Below are 22,776 nucleotides of genomic sequence, written 5' to 3'. Positions count from 1 at the left end.
TATTTGACCTATTGACCTAGTTTTCAAAGGTACGTGACCCTGTTTTGAACTTTACCTAGATATCAAGGTGAACATTATCACTAATTTTCATGAAGATCTCATGAAAAATATGGCCTCTAGAGAGGTCACAAGGTTTTTCTATTTTTATACCTACTGGCCTAGTTTTTGACCGCACGTGACCCAGTTTCGAAACTGACCTAGATATCATCAAGGTGAACATTCAGATCAATTTTCATGAAGATCCATTGAAAAATATGGCCTCTAGAGAGGTCAAAAGATTTTTCTAATTTTAGACCTACTGACCTACTTTGACCGCAGTTGACCCAGTTTCAAACCTGACCTAGATATCATCAAGATGAACATTCAGACCAACTTTCATACAGATCCCATGAAAGGTATGGCCTCTAGAGAGGTCACAAGGTTTTTTTATTATTTGACCTACTGACCTAGTTTTTTATGGCACGTGACCCAGTTTCAAACTTGACCTAGATATCATCAAGGTGAACATTCTGACCAATTTTCATGAAGATCCATTCAAGGGTATGGCCTCTAGAGAGGTCACAAGGTTTTTCTATTTCAAGACCTACTGACCTAGTTTTTGATCGCAGTTGACCCAGTTTCAAACTTGACCTATATATCATCAAGATAAACATTCAGACCAACTTTCATACAGATCCCATGAAAAATATGGCCTCTAGAGAGGTCACAACGTTTTTTCATTATTTGACCTACTGACCTACTTTTTGATGGCACGTGACCCACTTTCGAACTTGACCTAGATATCATCAAGATGAACATTCTGACCAATTTTTATGGAGATCCATTCACAAGTATGGCCTCTAGAGAGGTCACAAGGTTTTTCTATTTTTAGACCTACTGACCTAGTTTTTGACCGCACATGACCCTGTTTCGAACTTGACCTAGATATCATCAAGATGAACATTCAGACCAACTTTCATATAGATCCCATGAAAAATATGGCCTTTAGAGAGGTCACAAGGTTTTTCTATTATTTGACCTACTGACCTAGTTTTTGACGGTACGTGACCCACTTTCGAACTTGACCTAGATGTCATCAAGATGAATATTCAGACCAACTTTCATACAGATCCCATGAAAAATATGGCCTTTAGAGAGGTCACAAGGTTTTTCTATTATTTGACCTACTGACCTAGTTTTTGATGGCACGTGACCCACTTTCAAACTTGACCTAGATATCATCAAGGTGAACATTCTGACCAATTTTCATGAAGATCTCATGATATATATGGCCTCTAGAGAGGTCACAAGGTTTTTCTATTTTTAGACCTACTGACCTAGTTTTTGACCGCACGTGACCCAGTTTCGACCTTGACCTAGATATCATCAAGATGAACATTCAGACCAACTTTCATACAGATCCCATGAAAAATATGGCCTTTAGAGAGGTCACAAGGTTTTTCTATTATTTGACCTACTGACCTAGTTTTTGATGGCACGTGACCCACTTTCGAACTTGACCTAGATATCATCAAGATGAACATTCAGACCAACTTTCATACAGATCCCATGAAAAATATGGCCTTTAGAGAGGTCACAAGGTTTTTCTATTATTTGACCTACTGACCTAGTTTTTGATGGCACGTGACCCACTTTCAAACTTTACCTAGATATCATCAAGGTGAACATTCTGACCAATTTTCATGAAGATCTCATGATATATATGGCCTCTAGAGAGGTCACAAGGTTTTTCTATTTTTAGACCTACTGACCTAGTTTTTGACCGCACGTGACCCAGTTTCGAACTTGACCTAGATATCATCAAGATGAACATTCAGACCAACTTTCATACAGATCCCATGAAAAATATGGCCTTAAGAGAGGTCACAAGGTTTTTCTATTATTTGACCTACTGACCTAGTTTTTGACGGCACGTGACCCACTTTCGAACTTGACCTAGATATCATCAAGATGAACATTCAGACCAACTTTCATACAGATCCCATGAAAAATATGGCCTCTAGAGAGGTCACAAGGTTTTTCTATTATTTGACCTACTGACCTAGTTTTTGATGGCACGTGACCCACATTCGAACTTGACCTAGATATCATCAAGGTGAACATTCTGACCAATTTTCATGAAGATCTTATGAAATATATGGCCTCTAGAGAGGTCACAAGGTTTTTCTATTTTTAGACCTACTGACCTAGTTTTTGACCGCACGTGACCCAGTTTCGAACTTGACCTAGATATCATCAAGATGAACATTCAGACCAACTTTCATACAGATCCCATGAAAAATATGGCCTTTAGAGAGGTCACAAGGTTTTTCTATTATTTGACCTACTGACCTAATTTTTGATGGCACGTGACCCAGTTTCGAACTTGACCTAGATATCATCAAGGTGAACGTTCTGACCAATTTTCATGAAGACCTTGTGAAATATATGGCCTCTAGAGAGGTCACAAGGTTTTTCTATTTTTAGACCTACTGACCTAGTTTTTGACGGCACGTGACCCAGTTTCGAACTTGACCTAGATATCATCAAGTTGAACATTCTGACCAACTTTCATAAAGATCCCATGAAAAATGTGACCTCTAGAGTGGTCACAAGCAAAAGTTTACGGACTGACGCACGCACGCACGCACGCACGGACGGACGGACGACGGACGCCGCGCGATCACAAAAGCTCACCTTGTCACTTTGTGACAGGTGAGCTAAAAAAATTCTAGGAGATTTGTTTTTCTGTCTTTGATGCTTTTTATGTTAATAAACCATCAAGTAACAAAGAAATGACAAAAATGTTACATGAATCGTCTGTTTTTCCTTGTGTTTATGATACCAAACAGTCATGTGGCTCATTCGCCTTGGCCTTGTAAGAAACAAACCCTACAGAAAGTTTGCGTAAACTTTGAGAGGTTTATGAAGATCAGTTACTTCCCTCCAAGGTAATGCGAGAACCAAATGCGTGTACTTACATTGGATTACCAGCATCAAATTCTATTGGAGTTGGTGGTCTTTTTGGTGACTGCCAAAACGGACCTGAAATATCACAGGTCAGATAAATTTAAACTTACCTTCATTATTTTCATATTATTTGGCTCCCTTTTCAACTTCCTTTTTTCATTTAAATATGTATTTCCATCAAACATACATTATCTATTAAACTGAATATGAAAGGGATAATAATGTAGGACTGAATTAAAACTAATTAAAATCGTGGAATGTTGGCAGGTAATTATGACCTCTGTTTGCATGCTTTTCAAGTTGGTTTAAAATCAATAACATTAAACTTTTTGGGCTTACAGGGTCAACCTTACTAGGACGACTGTAGTCAGGAATTACCTACCAAAGATCAAGGCCAGAGCATACAAAATTACATTACATACCCAACTACTTATGACAGGCCATATTGGGGTGGGGGCATTTACAAACAGCTGTTTCAGAATTTTATTCAATTGTTTTGATCAAAAGCAGTAAGACAAAAACCTACAACATGCAGGTCACAATTCTTTGTAAAACAAATTCATTTAGCTACTAGTTCAATAATATCAACTGAGAAGACTTTTCCTTATTTTCTTCCTGTGAAAACCAATGTGACAAGAGAAGGTAAATTAAAAAAAATGAAATTTACCAACAAAGGGAAGATTATAAAATTGATCAAATGACATAATCATCATCACCAAAGATTATAATTTTGTAACTTACTTCCATCAGAAATCTTGGTATCTAACGGAAAGGCATGGAGTAAATGTTTTGCCTGTAAAATACAAGAAAAGAAAAATGTAACTTGCCTTCTATTTTATCAAATGTTGCCTATGAAAAGTATGCACTGTGACAAAATGTTACAATATTGATTTATGAAGCTTTCAAGCTGAAACATCATTCACATGTTGCCTTATGAAAAAGAGTAGCAAAATATTATACTTTGTGACAAAGCTGTCGATCATTTTGAGACATGGTGCACATGCTTCCTATGTAGAGAGTGACAAAATGTTACAGTATTTGCTGGAGAAACTATCAATATGAGTTATGATTTACATGTTGGCTATGTAAAGAGTAATATTTGCTGACAAACCTTTCACTTTGAGATATGATTCATATTTCGCCTATAAAAAAGATAAAGATTATACTTGCAGACAAAATGGTCAATTTAAAATGAAATTCACATTTCACCTATGAAAAGCATGACAAAATAAAATGCTGCAAATTTCAGATACGATTCACAGGTTTGAAATTTCATTCGCATCTGAAATACATGCTACAAAGTCATGTCTAATTTCATAATCATTTTCTTCTGAATCAGTACTAAACTTGATCACTGCTATATAAGTTTACATACCTTGTGATTAAAATATTTTTCAAACTTAAGGCGACCAATATGTACACAGGATGCCCAATCTTTTGGCCGGAACACGAGCAACTTGCTTGCCTGAACAGCGCCATCTACTGGATCACTCCGGGATAAACGCTGTGTAAGAAAATACACATTATGTCACTGAATATCTCCGATATTTCTAGTTTATAAAATAATGGTACAACTGACAGTTTCTTTACACTGTTCACTTGTTTTGTTGGGTAAAGTGACATTTTTAAACAGTATTTCTTTTAAACATTGTACTCTCTTCATCTAACCAGTTTTCTAGATTCCCTACTGATACTGACCTATTCAAATGAATCAGAGGTTGAGGTTACGAGACCTTATACATGCTGTCTTCAGTTATTCATTAGAAAGATCATACGTTCTGTTTGCGATTTGAACCTAGGACCACCAGGTAATGATATATGTCTCCCCTGCAATTCCAAGCTAAGACCACCTGGGAGTGACGTATGCCTCCTTTGTGATTCAAACTTAGGATCAACTCATAGTTGTGTATGCCCTGTCTGCAAATTTGAACCCAGGACAATCTGGAAGGTTGGCAGGCTGACATGTCAGTGTAATTTACATCAAAATTATTGACAAACTTTTCATAAAAATGTCAAATACAAAAGGTATATTAACCTCCCAGCATTCATCATACATTTTCTCTCAACAAAGACTCATCTACAATTCCAATATACAATGTATTAAGCTGAAACATATCAATCTTTAGTGAAACTAGAGCTGCTGTTGAGAAAAGCGAACGTCTCCCACAACTGCTTAATAATCTAAATAGCAAGTCAGTCTTTATATACTGTTTATTCATTACAATTCAAGGCCCAGAACTCCAAAATGCCTTGACCGATTTGGCTCGTTATCAAACTTGGCCAAGGTCTTATGGTCAAACACATTTTGTTCAAGTTTGGTGAAGATCAGATGAGAAATGTTCGACTTGGAGTGCGGACAATAGTAAAAAGGCCCATTTTCCGGTAATTCAAGGGCCGTAACTCAAAAATGCCAGGATCGATTTGTCTAGTTATCAAAACTGACCGAGGTCTTATGGTCAAACACATTTTGTTCAAGTTTGGTGAAGATCGGATGAGAAATGTTCGACTTAGAGAGTGTGGACAAGAGTAAAAAGGGCGATTTTTTGGTAATTCAAGGGCCGTAACTCCAAACTGCCTAAACCAGTTTGGCTAGTTATCCAATTTGGCCAAGGTCTTATGGTCAAACACATTTTGTTCAAGTTTGGTGAAGATCGGATGAGAAATGTTCAACTTAAGAGTGTGGACAAGAGTGAAAAGGGCGATTTTTTGGTAAATCAAGGGTCATAACTCCAAAATGCCTTGACCGATTTAGCTAGTTATCGAATTTGGCCAAGGTCTTATGGTCAAACACATTTTGATCAACTTTGGTGAAGATCGGATGAGAAATGTTTGACTTAGAGTGCAGACAAGTTTTGTGACAGACACACAGACTGGAGTAAATCAATAATGTCTCCCACACCACTTTGTGGTGGAAGACATAATAACTGGAGCCTTTTTTAAAACACCCTTGTGCCATCACTCTCTCTTGTGCTGTCTGTATCGTTATGTTACAAAGTTCGTAAATTTGGAAATGGTAAAAGGAAAACTGTTTCTCAAACAAAGTTAGTAAGATACTGTAACCTTAAATACAGTTCTTTATGTTTGTATAACTTGCGTATCATTCAATGGATTTATGCACAAGATAATTCCACTTGAAAGAATGTACAGTCTGAAAGTGGCACCACCTGGACACTATTGTTGCGAGACTATTAGATTACCGTATTTACCTCTATAACTGCTGTAGTGTCTGTGTTGGCAGTCCAGAATTTGTTGAAAGCATTTGGTTTTTGTGTAAAAGAACTCTCAAACTGAAACACAATTTATATATACCCACTAAGGAAAAGGAAGAAACATTTGCTATATACATTTGAGCCAGGCCATGAGAAAACCAACATAGTGGCTTTGCGACCAGCATGGATCCAGACCAGCCTGTGCATCCGCGGTCTGGTCAGGATCCATGCTGTTCGCAAACAGTTTCTCTAATTGCAATAGACTTTGAAAGCGAACAGCATGGATCCTGACCAGACTGCGCAGGCTGGTCTGGATCCATGCTGGTCGCAAACCCACTATGTTGGTTTTCCCATGGAGCTGCTCATTTACAGATTATAAAACAGCTGCTTATTAAATATGCATGCCTGACTACAAACAAACAAATTCAATGAATTGGTATCCCCTAACCAAGGCTTTTGTAAGTGCAGCATTGCAAACTACTACAAGATCTGATATTTTCATCAGCCTTATAAGTTTGCTACATTTAGAATTAGAATTAAAAGTTCGCAAGGCTAAATATTTGCGATGTATGGTCAATTTGTTTCTATTTGTAATTACAATACCACTTCCACAAGTGTTTATTTTTGTGGACACAGTCAGTTTGCTAATATAGTGAAAATAAATCCTACAAACTACTAATTGTCGAATCAATGAAAGCGATACAATTTTATCACCTTTGGTAGGATACGAAGAGCAGGAATATATCAGTGACACACTTGAGTAAGCGAAGTTATTAAGCAACTGCTTTAAATCCCTCCTGGATGTTTTTACTATAAAAATACATCCCCTTTAACAACTTTCTCCTTACACAACCAAAGACCAAATAAAACTGGCCCCAGCAGATAAAACTGCCTGCAAATGTATCTATTTAATGATCACATTCAAAACTTCCCAAAGCTGGCTTATTGCAAATGTATACATGTCCTGGGTATACAAGTTACATATATCGTATAACAGTCCAGCAAACAAATAATGAGCAGAGTCAGTGGACTGCGAGAAGTCAAAGTGCATGGTATAAAAAAATAGTTCCTGTCTTTCAAACCTTACTAAATCTATTAATGGACCATTCTATTAAAAGACTAATTTTTGTCTGTCCTTTGTGTGTTCTCTTAATGCAATGTCCACTATATAATTTATTACCTTATCCCTGGCCCACTGTATACAATGTTCTATATTAGCAGGGAATGACTTTAGTGTACAGTAAGGTACCTCCTCGTCTGGTGGATCACGCTGGAATAATATAATATCCAACAAGGTATTGTATGAAATAGATATTAATTAAGCCTAAAATTTATTAAGAAATACAAATCTTGTTTTTTGACCACTATTTACAAAACTGCAAGATTGAGTAGGCAGCTTTTAAGAGCTTTAGTCAGTACAATTCAAATGCTTACCTCCTTCACATGATTCTTCAGCAAAATTCTTTCAATAGGGAATTATGTGAAACATGTTCTCCCAAAGTAACTGCCAACTTCCCTACATCAATCAGAGATGGAGGACAAATGATTTCAGACAATGTCTTTTATCAAATCATCACGTAGAACATACGCCTCGCCCAGGGCTCGAACTCACGACCCCACAATTCACAGATCCGCATTCTCCCTACTGAGCTAAGCGGAAGGGCCTCAAGGTTTTGGGAAAACCCTGTCTTAGATAGGCAGGCATGTAAGATCCCTACAATCTGACATAAAACTTTTGTAAAATATACTGGTAATTCACTGTAAAGTATATTTGGACGAGTACAAATAGATTTTTCTTTTACTTCAATCTGAAGGCCATTATGACCTACATTTTATTAATGCTACTCGAGATCAATGAATTGAGAACTTCGTCTGCTTTTACAGGGCAAATTTAATTCTTAGACTTTTAACCTAGAATCCTTGAAACTCTACCTGGCTTCCATAAGATTCTGTGAGATGAGCCACAATGACCTGAGTATGACCTTTAGTTCCCATGGTTCCTGACTCTAAAAGACTTCTCTGCGCTGTCACACATCGCCTGGAATCAGCCAGAAAAATTGTTGATGTATTAAATTCTTGCAGCAAACTTATTTGAAAAAATGACAAAATTTGACTTTAAACATTTATTTGAAAAAATTAAGAACTCTAGACATGTATATTTTGTGTCTGACAGTCTGTAGGAAAATTTTCATCTATCTTCTAGTTGTTTAACCTTGATTAAGCAAGACAGCCATACAATTGGGAGTTTTCATTGCAATAAACAGGTTTTTTCAATATTAGGGGTATTATCCTTTCAGATGCCAAAGAGATATGCAAGGTACCTACATGTCGACATATCTTCGTGCCTCCACATTATCTAGAGCATTAACAATAATGTCATGCCTCTCAAAGAAACTGTCGGGGTAAACTGTCTTCTCTGTTTGTACACACACTTTGTGCTGCTGAGGTTCAATACGTATCCCTAAAACATAATAAACAATCAAACAAGAGGGTCATGATGACCCTGGATTGCTCACCTGAGTAATATGACCTACATGTTTCAAATGTCAAACTGATGATTTTTAAAAAAATTTTGGAAGATTTTACATGTCAAATATCACTGCGACAAATATGTGCATATACGGTAGTATACGGTCCCATATATGTCTAATATACAAATATCATATAAAAGGTATCTTTCCTGAAAGTATGATCAAAACCTACGCCTTAAATATACTTTTGGACCTTGACAATCCTTAACTTTGAATACTGATATACACTGTTGAAACGTATTTATGCTAAGTATGAATGAACGGATCCATGTGAGAAAAACATGAATGTCCAATTAAAGAATTCGGGATTCCCATATATGGAATGTTCCATATACGGGAACAATATTTCCGTATATGCCCGTATATTAGGAGTATACGGAATGTGTACACGCCCGTATACGGAAACATTTTCCGCAGTGTATCTAAGCTGTAGGCCTTCTGGTTTATTTTTGAAGATTTTTATATGTACAATCAAGTAACCCTATGGGGCGGGATCAATTTGACCCCGGGGGTCATGATTTGAACAAATTTTGTAGAGGTCCACTAGGCAATGCTACATGTGAAATATCTAAGCTCTAGGCCTTCTGGTTTATTTTTAGAAAATTTTGAAGATTTTTCTAAGTACAATCAAGTAACCCCCATGGGGCGGGGCCAATTTTAACCCGGGGGTCATGATTTGAACAAATTTTGTAGAGGTCCTCTAGGCAATGCTACATGTGAAATATCTAAGCTCTAGGCCTTCTGGTTTATTTTTAGAAATTTTTTGAAGATTTTCCTATCTAAAATCAAGTGACCCCTGGGGCGGGGCCAATTTTTTACCCCGGGGGACATGATTTGAACAAACTTGGTAGAGGTCCACTAGGCAATGCTTCACACCAAATATCTAAGCTCTAGGGCTCCTGGTTTTTGAGAAGAAGATTTTTAAAGTTTTTCCTTTTGATTGCCATGGCAACCAGAGTTCTGCATGGAATTCAATTCTTTGAACAAATTTTGTAGATCTTCACCCAAGAAACATTCCTGTGAAGTTTGGATGAAATTGGCCTAGCGGTTTATGAGGAGATGTTGTTTAAAGTAAAAGTTTACGGACGCTAGATGCCGGACGGTGAGTGATCAGAATAGCTCACCCTGAGCTTTTGGCTCTGGTGAGCTAAAAACTCCTGTTTTCTGAAAATTGTGTAGTGAAATATGAGCCCCTTTCAAATGATATATATACCATAAGACAAGGTCAGAGGCCAAAGGTTCAAAATTTGCAAGTAAGTAGCAACTTAAACTAGACTAACAGCATATTATTGACTACATTCTGTGATCTTACATCAAACAAGAGCTGTCTAATGACAACACAGTTGATTATCTGAAGCCATACCACCTAATACTTGCTTTCAAAAGAAAGTTTTAGCAAATATTTCTAAGTTGAAAAGGGACATAATTTTGTTAAATTGTAAGCCATAACTATGAAACTTGCACTGTGACAAAAGACATGCTGAAAATATGAAACATATTGTAAAGTAATTTCTGATAACAAGAGGGCCATGATGGCCCTATACATCGCTCACCAGATTTGATCTGGCCTACTGACCTAGTTTTTGACATGACCCAGATTGAAACTTGACCTAGAAATCATCAAGCCAAACTTTCTGACTAAGTTTCATAAAGATTGGGTCACAACTGTGGCCTCTATAGTGTTAACAAGCTTTTCCACTGATCTGACCTATGGACCTAGTTTTTGACCCAACATGACCCAGATTCAAACTTGACCTAGAGATCATCAATACTAACATACTGATCAAGTTTCATAAAGATTGGGTCACAAATGTGGTCTCTAGAGTGTTCACAAGCTATTTCTTTGATCTGATGTACTGACCTAGTTTTTGACCCCACATGACCCAGTTTGGAACTTGACCTAGAGATCATCAAGACAAACGTTCTGACAGTTTCATAAAGATTAGGACACAAATGTGGTCTCTTAGAGTGTTCACAAGCTATTCCTTTGATCTGACCTACTGACCTAGTTTTGGACTCAACATGACCCAGTTTTGAACTTGACCTTGAGATCATCAAGACAAACATTCTGACAAGGATTCATAAAGATTAGGTCACAAATGTGCTCTCTAGGGTGTTAACAAGCTTTTCCTTTGATCTGACCTACTGACCTAGTTTTTGACCCAACAAGAACCAGTTTCGAACTTGACCTAGAGATCATCAATACTAAATTTCTGACAAAGATTCATAAAGATTACATCATAAATGTGGTCTCTAGAGTGTTCACAAGCTTTTCCTTTGATCTGACCTACTGCCCTAGATTTTGACCCCACATGACCCAGTTTCGAATTTGACCTAGAGATTATCAAGACTAACATTCTGACTAAGTTTCATAAAGATTGGGTCACAAATGTGCTCTCTAGGGTGTTCACAAGCTTTTCCTTTGATCTGACCTACTGACTTAGTTTTTGACCCCACATGACCAAGTTTCGAACTTGACCTAGAGATCATCAAGATTAATGTTCTGACCATGTTTCATAAAGACTGGGTCAAAAATGTGGTCTCTTAGAGTGTTCACAAGCTTTTCCATTGATCTGACCTACTGACCTAGTTTTTGACCCAACAAGAACCAGTTTCGAACTTGACCTAGAGATCATCAATACTAACATTCTGACAAAGTTTCATAAAGATTAGGTCACAAATGTGGTCTCTAGAGTGTTCACAAGCTTTTCCTTTGATCTGACCTACTGACCTAGATTTTGACCCCACATGACCCAGTTTTGAATTTGACCTAGAGATTATCAAGACTAACATTCTGACTAAATTTCATAAAGATTGGGTCACAAATGTGGTCTCTAGAGTGTTCACAAGCTTTTCCTTTGATTTGACCTGCTAACCTAGTTTTTGAACCCACATGACCCAGTTTCGCACTTGACCTAAAGATCATCAAGACAAACATTCTGACCAAGTTTCATAAAGATTGAGTCAAAAATGTGGTCTCTAGAGTGTTCACAAGGCAAATGATGACGAACGATGCACGACGGACGACGCACGTCGAACAATGACTGATCACAATAGCTCACCTTGAGCACTTTGTGCTCTGGTGAGCTAAAAAATGTATGATATGATACAAACATACCTGAGTTAATCTGTCGGACAGCCTGGGCTGCTGTAGTGCTCTTTGGTTGCTGGAAGTAGTAAAAGAACAACTTTATACCCATATATACAGTGGATCCTGCCTCAGCAGCCACCTGTATCAAGAAGCCACTTATAAACTAAATCAGGCACATCTCTGCTAGACATGGACCACAAAGCTTCCCAATCATCATTATACATACTGTAGGATTAATGCCATTTTTCAACAGAATTTCAGTGATGTAATGGCAGTCAGTTAACATTATAAATGTTCCTGGAGTCTGCACCAGTATTGACTAATGGCAACTTTTCCACATGACTCGGAACATGGAGAACAGATTACTGTAATTTCTATATATAGTAACATAAGTACTAAGAGAGGTGTTAAGATTTTTCTACTTAGATACTTACTCGTATATGCTGTGGTCTGAAGAGAAATTGTCTATTCAGATTTGATTTTTCAATGAGGTCATTGTCTGTAATAGTTATCTGTCCCTGTTCTTGAGTTGCCACACCCATCAAGGCATAATTCTTCAACATCTCACAACCTATAGCACCACAACCAACCTGGAAATATAGTCATATTAATGACATAACCTTATAGTTTTTATATTTTGACCGACTAGGATAATACAAGGATTTTCATATGAAATAGGCCTATAATTTATTAAAACCATCAAAAATATCTTTCTTGATAGTTAAAACAGTATGACAAAAATCTACCACATATGAACATTCTATACATATAATGTTGCCAATGGCAGATTTTATTTATTTATTTAGCTACAGTGCATGTTTTATTATCAACCGACTAATAACACTTAAAGACAAAAGGCTGGAGAATTTATGTGTGAATATTTTATGAAATTTCTGTTATCTCATCCATTAGATAAATAAATATGAATGCTGCAGGCAATAACAAAATACAGTCAATCCTGTGTACAAAAGCCACGCTAGTGACAGCAAAAACTGTCCTTTGTGTGAGGTCTTTATTCAAAGGTTGATTTTTGCATTAAAAATCAAACTAATGGTAAATAGAACAAAGTGGATTCTGTCCAGAGGTGGTTTTCATAACAGGTTTTGACATAAAGTTAAACCTGGCTTAGTGGCCACCTGCATTAAGTAGCCACTTGTCTTAAGCAGCCAGTCAGCTAACTTCCCAAACTGACTTTTTGTTTTAATTTCAACTTGTCTAATGCAGCCACCTGCTTTATGCAGCCAGATTGTATTGCTCCCTTGACTGAATGCTTAACACAGATATGACTGTAGTATATACAAACACAATGACTCACCATAAACAGTTTTAGCTGCTGCAGCTTCTGAAGTATATTTTCTCCAACACAAATTCTCAACTGGTCATACCTATCACCTCTACAAATACAACAAGACCTCTTATCTGACATCAAATTGTGTCTTTTATGTAAGTGTCAGGGTAGAGAGGTTGCCTGCTAGAACATGTTATAAAGAATATGTCTGCAGTATATTTCTCCAACATAGATTCTCAACTTCTCATTCCTATCCTCCCTAACATACAACAAAACCAGTTTCATCCAACCTCAAATTGTACCATGTATGCAAGTGCCTGATAAGAAAGGTTGTCTGTTATATCAACTTCTAAAGAATATACACTGTTGATTCTTGAAATGTTTCAACAGATATTATATTATGTTTACACATCTTGTGATCACTTAATAAATAACATTTTTACACATCTTGTGATCACTTAATAAATAACATTTTTGTCATATCCTGCAGGAGTGTGGAAATCCCAATATTTTTCACTTGTCTTAGACATAAAAATCCACTTGTCTGCAATCAAAATTCACTCTTCTGGTATTCAACATTAAAACCTGCTATAAACTGCCAATAATTCATTATTTCGGGCAACTTTATTTCATGATCTACAGGTAGAAACAAAAGCAGACATAATACAGTGTATTACTGTAACTGTGACAAAAAAAAAGCTATGAACACTTTTGCCTGTATACATGGCTGAATTTGCATCCGCAAGGCTGGGGAAACTTCAACAGATTCAGTAAAACAAAAATGCCATGCCAAAACATTGCCCGTGTGAAGCCAACTGAAACTCTTGAAATGAACTGACTGATTTTGAATCATACTGATCTTGCTATCTCTCTGTGCTTTTGATTTTTGTTATTACCTGACTATCGGCAAGCAACGTTCTATTAACGTATTTGTCCAATTGTTTACGTTTCCGGTTTCAATTCATAGAGTTACCATGTACAAGACGCAAGACCAAGACCTAATCAGAAGGTGGCAAAAAGATGCTAAATTTAGATGCAAGTGCATGGTTTTTCCAAAACTGCAGCAATCGAGAGGCCCTCAGTGGGTAAAACATGGATTCTTAGATAAGATTATTTTATCACCTCCATTAACTTCTAGCAACAGCGTTACTTAATTATTCTTGCTTTTTGCTCAATTTATACCTGACAAGGCAGTCTGAAAGACAGCTAAATCCCCCGCCATTGCTATGGATAGTGAAAGGGTAAACCTTTGATTTAAGCTGTGACCTTGACCTTAAACTGACATGGCTGACTCATGAATTCTGCACAACATCTTGATGAGGTGATCATTTGACCCAAGTTTCATGAAAATCCTTCAAGGGGTTTAGGAGATACAGAGCTGAAACCTTTGACCTTCAGTTGTGACCTTGACCTTGAGTTGACATGGCTGACTGTTGAGTTCTTGATGAGGTGATCATTTGACCCAAGTTTGATGAAAATCCTTCAAGGGGTTTAGGAGATACAGAGTGGACACAAAATGAAAGGCTCAAACCATCGACCCTTAGTTGTGACCTTGACCTTGAGCTGGCATGGTTGACTCATAATTTCTGCACATCGTTTTGATGAGGTAATCATTTTACCCAAGTTTTATAACATTCCTTCAAGAGGTTTAGGAGATACAGAGCGGACACGAAATGGAAGGCTCAAACCTTTGACCCTAAGTTGTGACCTTGACCTTGAGCCGGCATGACTGACTCATGGGTTCTGCATATCGTCTAGATGAGGTGATCATTTGACCCAAGTTTGATAAAATTCCTTCAAGGGGTTTAGGAGATATAGGGTGGACAGAAAATGGAACGCTCAAACCTTTGACCTTGAGTTGTGACCTTGACCTTGAGCCAACAAGGCTGACCCATGGATTCTGCACATCGTCTTGATGAGGTGATCATTTGACCCAAGTTTCATGAAAATCCTTCAAGGAGTTTAGAAGATATAGAGCGGACACAAAATGGAAGGCTCAAAACCTTTGACCCTAAGTTGTGACCTTGACCTTGAGCCGGCATGGCTGACTCATGGGTTCTGCACATCGTCTTGATGAGGTGATCATTTGACCCAAGTTTTATAAAATTCCTTCAAGGGGTTTATGAGATATAGAGCGGACACAAAATGGCAGGCTCAAACCTTTGACCTTGCGTTGTGACCTTGACCTTGAACCCACAAGGCTGACTCATTAGTTCTGCACACTGTCTTGATGAGGTGATCATTTGACCCAAGTTTCATGAAAATCCTTCAAGTGGTTTAGGAGATATGGACTGGACACGATTTTGTTACGGACGGGAAGACGGAAGGACGGACGCACGCAGACCATTCCTATAATCCCTCCGCCATGGCGGGGGATTAAAAATGTATGCTTGTCAACGGACAAACGGAATGAAAAAATGCCCTTGTCCGCAAACAAAAAGTCTCGAGTCGGACAAGTCAGATATAGGAGTTCCAAACCCATGTCCTGGAACATAGTTAAAATTTCAAACTGATATTATGTCTTTCAGCATTGCTTCAACTAGGCGTGTGTCCATAGGACACTGGTGCCCCCACTAAGTCAAGGGCCATAATTTTGGTCTGGCTGTGTGAAGAGATGAAATCCCATCCACAACTTGGCATGCTGTAAGGTTGTATAACTCTAGGTCAAATACTTTTTGAGATATGCACAACACAAATTCGTATGGACAGATGGCTGGATATACAGACAAGGGCAAATCTAAGCTCCCCACTACCAAAAAGTTTGGGGGAAGGGGGCACAAAAATACAGTAAAACTTGCATTAAAATATCACTTAAAGGAATGACAAAAAGCAGTCCCTTAACATAACATGATTTGTTCTTTAACAACAACAAAAATGAAACTGCAAACCCTGGAAAAGTTTTGTTTTCGGTTTTCATGTTTATACAAATAAAGGGCTTTTTTACCATTGATAAATGTTATACAAAGGTGGGAAGACAATAAAATACTTGCTTTGCTTGAAATAACTGGGTGTTTTCTCCATCATCTTTGTTTAATACATCCACAGCATCCAGATACAGCTGTAATAAAATCAGTATCTTCAATCACATGTCATCCTTGTATTCATTCAAACTTCTAACATATGCATGACTGTCCTAAACAGATTTAAAGTGAAATACTGATCTCTTGTGCATCAATGGCTCAATCACCTGGGTTAGCTCAAGCACCTGGGTTGGCTCAATTACCTGGGTCGGCTCAATCACCTGAGCTGGCTCAAGCGCCAGGGTTGGCTCAAGTACCTGGGTTGGCTCCAGCACCTGGGCTGGCTCAAGCAATTCTTGCAGTCCATCCAGTATCAAAGAATTCAAATTATGCCATATACATTAAAATCAGAACAACCAAGAGCTGTTTACTCCCAATGGAGGCCTGTTACAGGTAACCAAATGTTTCAAATACACTGTCACTTTGAAATTTGACTTCATGACCCAAGAAAAAAATAGGGGTTGTTTCGTGAGCAAAGGATATCATCTTTTGAAGTTTGACTACATAAGGTCCAAACCTTCTCCAGTTATTGATCAAGGACTGTTTTCAGCATTTAGCAACTGTGACCTTGACCTAAAACAATAAGGATCATCTTCTGGCTAAAGGTAATCTTTCAACAAAGTTTTGGGGCTGCAGGTCCAGGCCTTTTCCAGTTGTTTGCTTGGAAACCATTTTCAGTTTTGAGGCTACTGTGACCTTGACCTTTAATACCTGCTTCTGTGGATAAGTATTTGTTCTTTAGAGGGTCATTAACAGAGTTTTACTGTATTTCTTTAGAAGGCACACATCTTTATGTTCATGTAAGAAATTATGTTCATCAGAGGCATTACTGAAATTCATTATTTAGAAATAACAGAAAATGTCATTAAAACAGACTGTCAGTATTCTTAACAAGTGCTGTCGGAGGACAGCAACGCTCGACTATTCAACAGTCTTGTCAATTGAATGAATACAAAAGTCGATAAAAGGGGCATAATTTTGTAAAAATGGGGAAAAGGGTTATGGAACCTTCACAGAGCTTATCAGCTCATAAAGTGAACAAGTGCGTGAAGTTTCAATCCTTTCCCATAAGTGGATACTGAAATACCAGCTTACATACAAAAATTTAACCAAAAACTGCCAAGTCGAAAAAGGGGCATAATTTTGAAAAAAATTACAAAGTAGAGTTATGGGACCTACACAGTGCATGTCAGATCATGACAGTGAACAAGTGTGTGAAGTTTCAATCCATTCCCATTAGTGGGTACTGAGATACCAGCTTACATACAAAACCTTAACCAAGAATTTCTAAGTCGAAAAAGGGGCATAATTTTGACAAAAATGCAAAGTAGAGTTATGGGACCTACACAGGGCATGTCAGATCATGACAGTGAACAAGTGTGTGAAGATTCAATCCATTCCCATTAGTGGGTACTGAGATACCAGCTTACATACAAAACCTTAACCCAGAATTTCTAAGTCAAAAAGGGGACACAATTTTGTAAAAATGCAAAATAGAGTTATGGAACCTGTGCAATGTAGGTCAGTTTATCACAGTGAATAAGTGTGTGAAGTTTCAATCCATTCCCACAAGTGGTTACTGAGATACCAGCTTACATACAAAACCTTAACCAAATCGTGACGCCGACGCCGACGCATGGGTGAATCCAATAGCTCTACTATTCTTTGAATAGTCGAGCTAAAAATATGATAAAAAACATGCTTAAACAAGACCTATTTTCATAACTGTACATACATAACATTTTAAGATAATCAACCTCAAAAATGTATATATCCTGAAGGGAGTGCAGAACTTGTATGGTGAGGGGAAAGTTTCTTACCCACTGTTTGAGTGGCGTGAACTTGCCGGTGATTGCTTTCAGAGCCTCCTGTGCCACAATGCCACCAAGAGCAGCACATAACGGCAGGAAGCTTCCACGACATGTGTAGGAAAGTAACCGGATAACTTCCTCAGATATATCTCCACTCTGAAATAAACAGGACATTTCTTTTAGATAACATATTTTCAGGTATACTGTTGAACCTGCCTTAAAAGGCTTCTTTCACATCCCTGCAGGCTACTCATTGTCTGCACTGTTTGCTTTTCAATCAATAAATTTTCAGTGAACACCTCTTTGAATAGTAAACAGTATTGCCCAAATTGAATGATGGACCAGTTCAATTTAGAAATTTAGCAGGGTAAAGGTAAAGCCATCACCTGCCTGAAGCAGTCAGACTGTTTGTCTCCCTTGGCTGGCTTCTTATTACAGGTTTGAGGGTAGTTAAAAGAAAGATAAACTTGGATGGTGAAAAATTTTAGTTAACATTTTCTTTTGTGACACCTATATTTTCAGCAGAGTTGATATAAAATTGTACATATGACAGTGAAATGAGAATCAACAAGAAAATTAAAACTGGAATTAAATAGTTGTTGGTACACACACACAAAGCACAGTTTACATGAGACCAAACAGGACAAAAATTTTGGTTTTACATCTCATTTACATTGAAATAATAATATGAGGTATGGATTCAAAACTTTTATACCTGCAGGAATCACAGAGTTACAGCAAAACCAGTGTTCAGACCCTATAAGTTGCCTATCACGATCATGCATGGGGCAACAGTGGTTTCAATTCTTTTTACACCAACTGTCCCAGATTCACATGGGACTAAATATTTGTGCAAACTTGCAAATGATTTTTTTTTTTATTTTTGTTCAAAAGTTCAATTTTATCTTGGACATTTTAGTCCATTTGAAACATCATTTTAGACTTGACAAGAATATTTTGCCAAAACCTCATTTGTTAGTAAGTCTACAATCTGTTTGAACACCTATGTGTAACTTTTTTTTTATTTATATATTACAGTTTTATTTTGCACGATCCAGACATACATTTTTAACAGTCATCAAGGGTGGTTGTAGGATCTTTTTGCATTTTTGAAACATTTCTATATGGATAAGATTCAAATTTTGAAAAAAAAGTCTCTTAAATCTTGGAGGAAAAAAAAGCGGCTGAAATTTACAATGGAAATTCCCTCCCCCTATCCACCAACCCAACCAACTCCCATCAAAAGTTTTTTTTGACCAAACTCCAACAAGACCTGTCTGTAAGACAGCCAAGCTCGACTATTCGAAATATTGTCCCTGAAGCAGGAAAATATTACCCCAAATGTTAAATATCAAAAGAGTTTTAAGTTCAAAATGGGACATAATTTGACCAAAATGCATATCAGAGTTATGGGACTTGCTTCTATCAACTAGTTTTATAAATCCAAAGACACATGTGAAGTTTCAATTCATTATCTGCATTAGTTTTGGAGATAGTACCTTGCATGTAAAACCTTGACCCAGTGCAGTTGGTAATTGACCTAGAAAAAGAAAAATAAGTTTCAAATCTATATGCCTTTTAGTAATAGCTATATGTACTTGCACGCAAAACTTTAACCAGAATTTTCTAAGTCCAAAAGGGGGCATAATTTGGCCAAAATGAAGGTCAGAGTTATTGGACTCGCTGCTATCAACTAGTTTTATAACCCTGAAGACACATGTGAAGTTGCAATTCAATATCTGCATTACTTTTGGAGAGAGTAACTTGTATGTAAAACTTTAACCAGAATTTTCTAAGTCCAAAAGGGGGCATAATTTACCCAAAATACATGTCAGAGTTATGGGACTTGACCCAGTGAGGTTGATAATTGACCTAGAAAAAGAAAAAATAAGTTTCAAGTCTATATGCCTTTTAGTAATAGCTGTATGCGCTTGCATGCAAAACTTTAACCGGAATTTTCAAAGTCCAAAAGGGGGCATAATTGGCCAAAATGCAGGTCAGAGTTATAGGACTTGCTGCTATCACATAGTTTTATAACCCTGAAGACACATGTGAAGTTTCAATTCAATATCTGCATTAGTTTTGTAGATAGTAACTTGCATGTAAAACTTAACCAGAATTTTCTAAGTCCAAAAGGGGGCATAATTTGCTCAAAATACATGTCAGAGTTATGGAACTTGACCCAGTGAGGTTGGTAATTGACCTAGAAAAAGAAAAAATAAGTTTCAAAGCTATATGCCTTTAAATGATAGCTGTATGTACTTGCATGCAAAGACTTAACCAAGGTGTGACGCCGACGCCGACACCGACGCCGATGCCAGGGTGAGTAGAATAGCTAGACTATACGAAGAATAGTCTAGCTATTCTACTCACCCTGGCGTCGGCGTCACACCTTGGTTAAGTTTACATACAAGTTGCTATCTCCAAAAAAATATTCTGAAATAAGGAAGTGCTACTACCACTCTCTGGAGTTCTTTAGAATGATGACACTGTCCTATATTTAAAGAGATATCTGGAAAACAAGAGCTGTCTCCATAGGATGACACATGCCCCCGATGGCACTTTGAATGAATAGTTATGGCCAATGTTAGAGTTTAGGACCTTTGACCTACGGAGCTGGGTCTTGATAGCGACACGTCGTCTTACTGTGTCACACATTCATATGTAGTTATTTTAAAATCCATTCATGAATGACAAAGATATGGACCGGACACGCCCATCAATGCACTATCATGAAAAATGACCTTTAACGTCTAAGTGTGACCTTGACCTTTGAGCTATGGACCTGGGTCTTGCGCAAGACACGTCGTCTTACTTTGGTACACATTCATGCCAAGTTATTTGAAAATCCATCCATCGATGACAAAGATATGGACCGGACACGCCCATCAATGCACTATCCTTTAATGTCTAAGTGTGACCTTGACCTTTGAGCTACGGACCTGGGTCTTGCGCGTGACACGTCATCTTACTGTGGTACACATTCATGCCAAGTTATTTGAAAATCCATCGATCGATGACAAAGATATGGACCGGACTTGAAAATTGCGGACAGACCGACAGACAGTTCAAAAACTATATGCCTCCCTTCGGGGGCATAAAAAACCTTGACACAGACAAAGTGCAACGAACTTAAATCCAGTCTATCTTTGTTTTGTCCAAATACAACTCTATGTGATTTGAGAGAATAAGCAACAAAAGTAATATTCCATAAGTACCGTGAAATCATTGAATTTTGTGAGCACAAATTCTGCAAAAATATGCTCTTTCATAGGGATGTGAATTCTTGGTTTACAAGTTTTAAATAAAACAAGAGCTGTCCGTAAGACAGCCAAGCTCGACTATTCAAAATATTGTCCCAGAAGCAGGAAAATTTACCCAAAATGTTAAAATATCAAGAGTTTCAAGTCCAAAGGGGCATAATTTGCCAAAATGCAGGTCAGAGTTATGGGACTTGCTGCTATCAACTAGTTTTATAACCCCAAAGACACATGTGAAGTTTCAATTCAATATCTGCATTAGTTTTGGAGAAAGTAACTTGCATATAAAACTTTAACCAGAATTTTCTAAGTCCAAAAGGGGGCATAATTTACCCAAAATACATGTCAGAGTTATGGGATTTGACCCAGTGAGGTTGGTAACTGATTTAGAAACAGGAAAAATAAGTTTCAAATCTATATGCCTTTTAGTAATAGCTGTATGTACTTGCACGCAAAACTTTAACCAGGATTTTCAAAGTCCAAAAGGGGGCATAATTTGGCCAAAATGCAGGTCAGAGTTATGGGACTTGATGCTATCAACTAGTTTTATAACCCCGAAGACACATGTTAAGTTTCAATTCAATATCTGCATTAGTTTTGGAGATAAAACTTCAACCAGGATTTTCTAAGTCCAAAAGGGGGCATAATTTGCTCAAAATACATGTCAGAGTTATGGAACTTGACCCAGTGAGGTTGGTAATTGACCTAGAAAAAAGAAAAAATAAGTTTCAAAGCTATATGCCTTTAAATGATAGCTGAATGTACTTGCATACAAAACTTTAACCAAGGTGTGACGCCAATGCCAGGGTGAGTAGAATAGCTAGACTATTCTTCAAAAAATCAAGCTAAAAAGATAATAAAATAATAGGAATATCATTTTTTTGTTGAAATTATTATGATCAAGCGACACAACAACTCAATCAACAAAAATAAGACCCCAAGGAATAGTTACGATTTATTACACATGATATTTTTTTCTAACCTCTTGAAACATTCCTTGCCCTTTCATCTCTGAGACAATTGTTAACATCTTGCCAGCATCCTCTGAACACCTTCAAATATAAAATTATGTTTAACACTCGCATAATATAGTGCCCTTGACCTTGATACAAGGTGTAATGTATTTAAATATCTATTACTTCACTAATGATTTGAACAAGTCTGTAATGAAATAAGCAAACAACCTCAAAGTATTACATATATAACAAGAGAGTATACACAGCTGAAACTCTGTATCTCGAATTCTTAAGAACCTAGCGTTTTACATCAAGATACTCGAAAAATGACTTGAAATGATATTTTGTGCACCTGTCTTTTGGAAGGAACTTAAAAATGACTTTGAGATAGCCGGAATTTTGAGACAAACAAGTCGAGATATCGAATTTCAACTATATACTGTGTTGTAATTGTTTATACAAATCTATTGTCAAACCTGTGTAAAAGACCACCTGTACACAGACCCCACATGGCTCCAAGGATAAGTATTTGCCAATTTTAACATTTGTAGTGTATCTTTACTAGTAAATACAGAATACCTGTAAATGTGGATCTCCTTTTCACTTATCAAAGACAGGTGTTTATTAACAGATTGACTGTACTGTAATTTCTATTTTACAA

General features: G+C 37.3%; 1 protein-coding gene across 2 annotated transcripts in view; it reads right to left on the bottom strand.

The window, feature by feature from the left end:
- The window catches only part of LOC123566622 (ubiquitin-like modifier-activating enzyme 6), a 78,936-nt gene that overhangs the window by 11,569 nt on the left and 44,591 nt on the right, over window positions 1–22,776 (bottom strand). For both annotated transcript variants that reach the window (XM_053549701.1, XM_053549700.1), the window contains exons 13-25: window positions 22,142–22,211; window positions 17,909–18,055; window positions 16,059–16,126; window positions 13,096–13,174; window positions 12,215–12,370; window positions 11,808–11,856; window positions 8,484–8,619; window positions 8,091–8,196; window positions 7,339–7,428; window positions 6,156–6,236; window positions 4,325–4,453; window positions 3,691–3,742; window positions 2,961–3,024 (exon numbers count right to left, since the gene is read on the bottom strand). In XM_053549701.1, the coding sequence (XP_053405676.1) occupies window positions 2,961–3,024; window positions 3,691–3,742; window positions 4,325–4,453; window positions 6,156–6,236; window positions 7,339–7,428; window positions 8,091–8,196; window positions 8,484–8,619; window positions 11,808–11,856; window positions 12,215–12,370; window positions 13,096–13,174; window positions 16,059–16,126; window positions 17,909–18,055; window positions 22,142–22,211 (1,227 nt within the window). The remainder of the gene's footprint in view (window positions 1–2,960; window positions 3,025–3,690; window positions 3,743–4,324; window positions 4,454–6,155; window positions 6,237–7,338; window positions 7,429–8,090; window positions 8,197–8,483; window positions 8,620–11,807; window positions 11,857–12,214; window positions 12,371–13,095; window positions 13,175–16,058; window positions 16,127–17,908; window positions 18,056–22,141; window positions 22,212–22,776) is intronic.

The sequence above is a fragment of the Mercenaria mercenaria genome, chromosome 8 (genome assembly GCF_021730395.1).
Source record: "Mercenaria mercenaria strain notata chromosome 8, MADL_Memer_1, whole genome shotgun sequence".
Classification (NCBI taxonomy): Eukaryota; Metazoa; Mollusca; class Bivalvia; order Venerida; family Veneridae; genus Mercenaria; species Mercenaria mercenaria.
The sequence above is the reverse complement of the archived record's forward strand: the minus strand, read 5'-3'. Positions and strand labels throughout refer to the sequence as shown.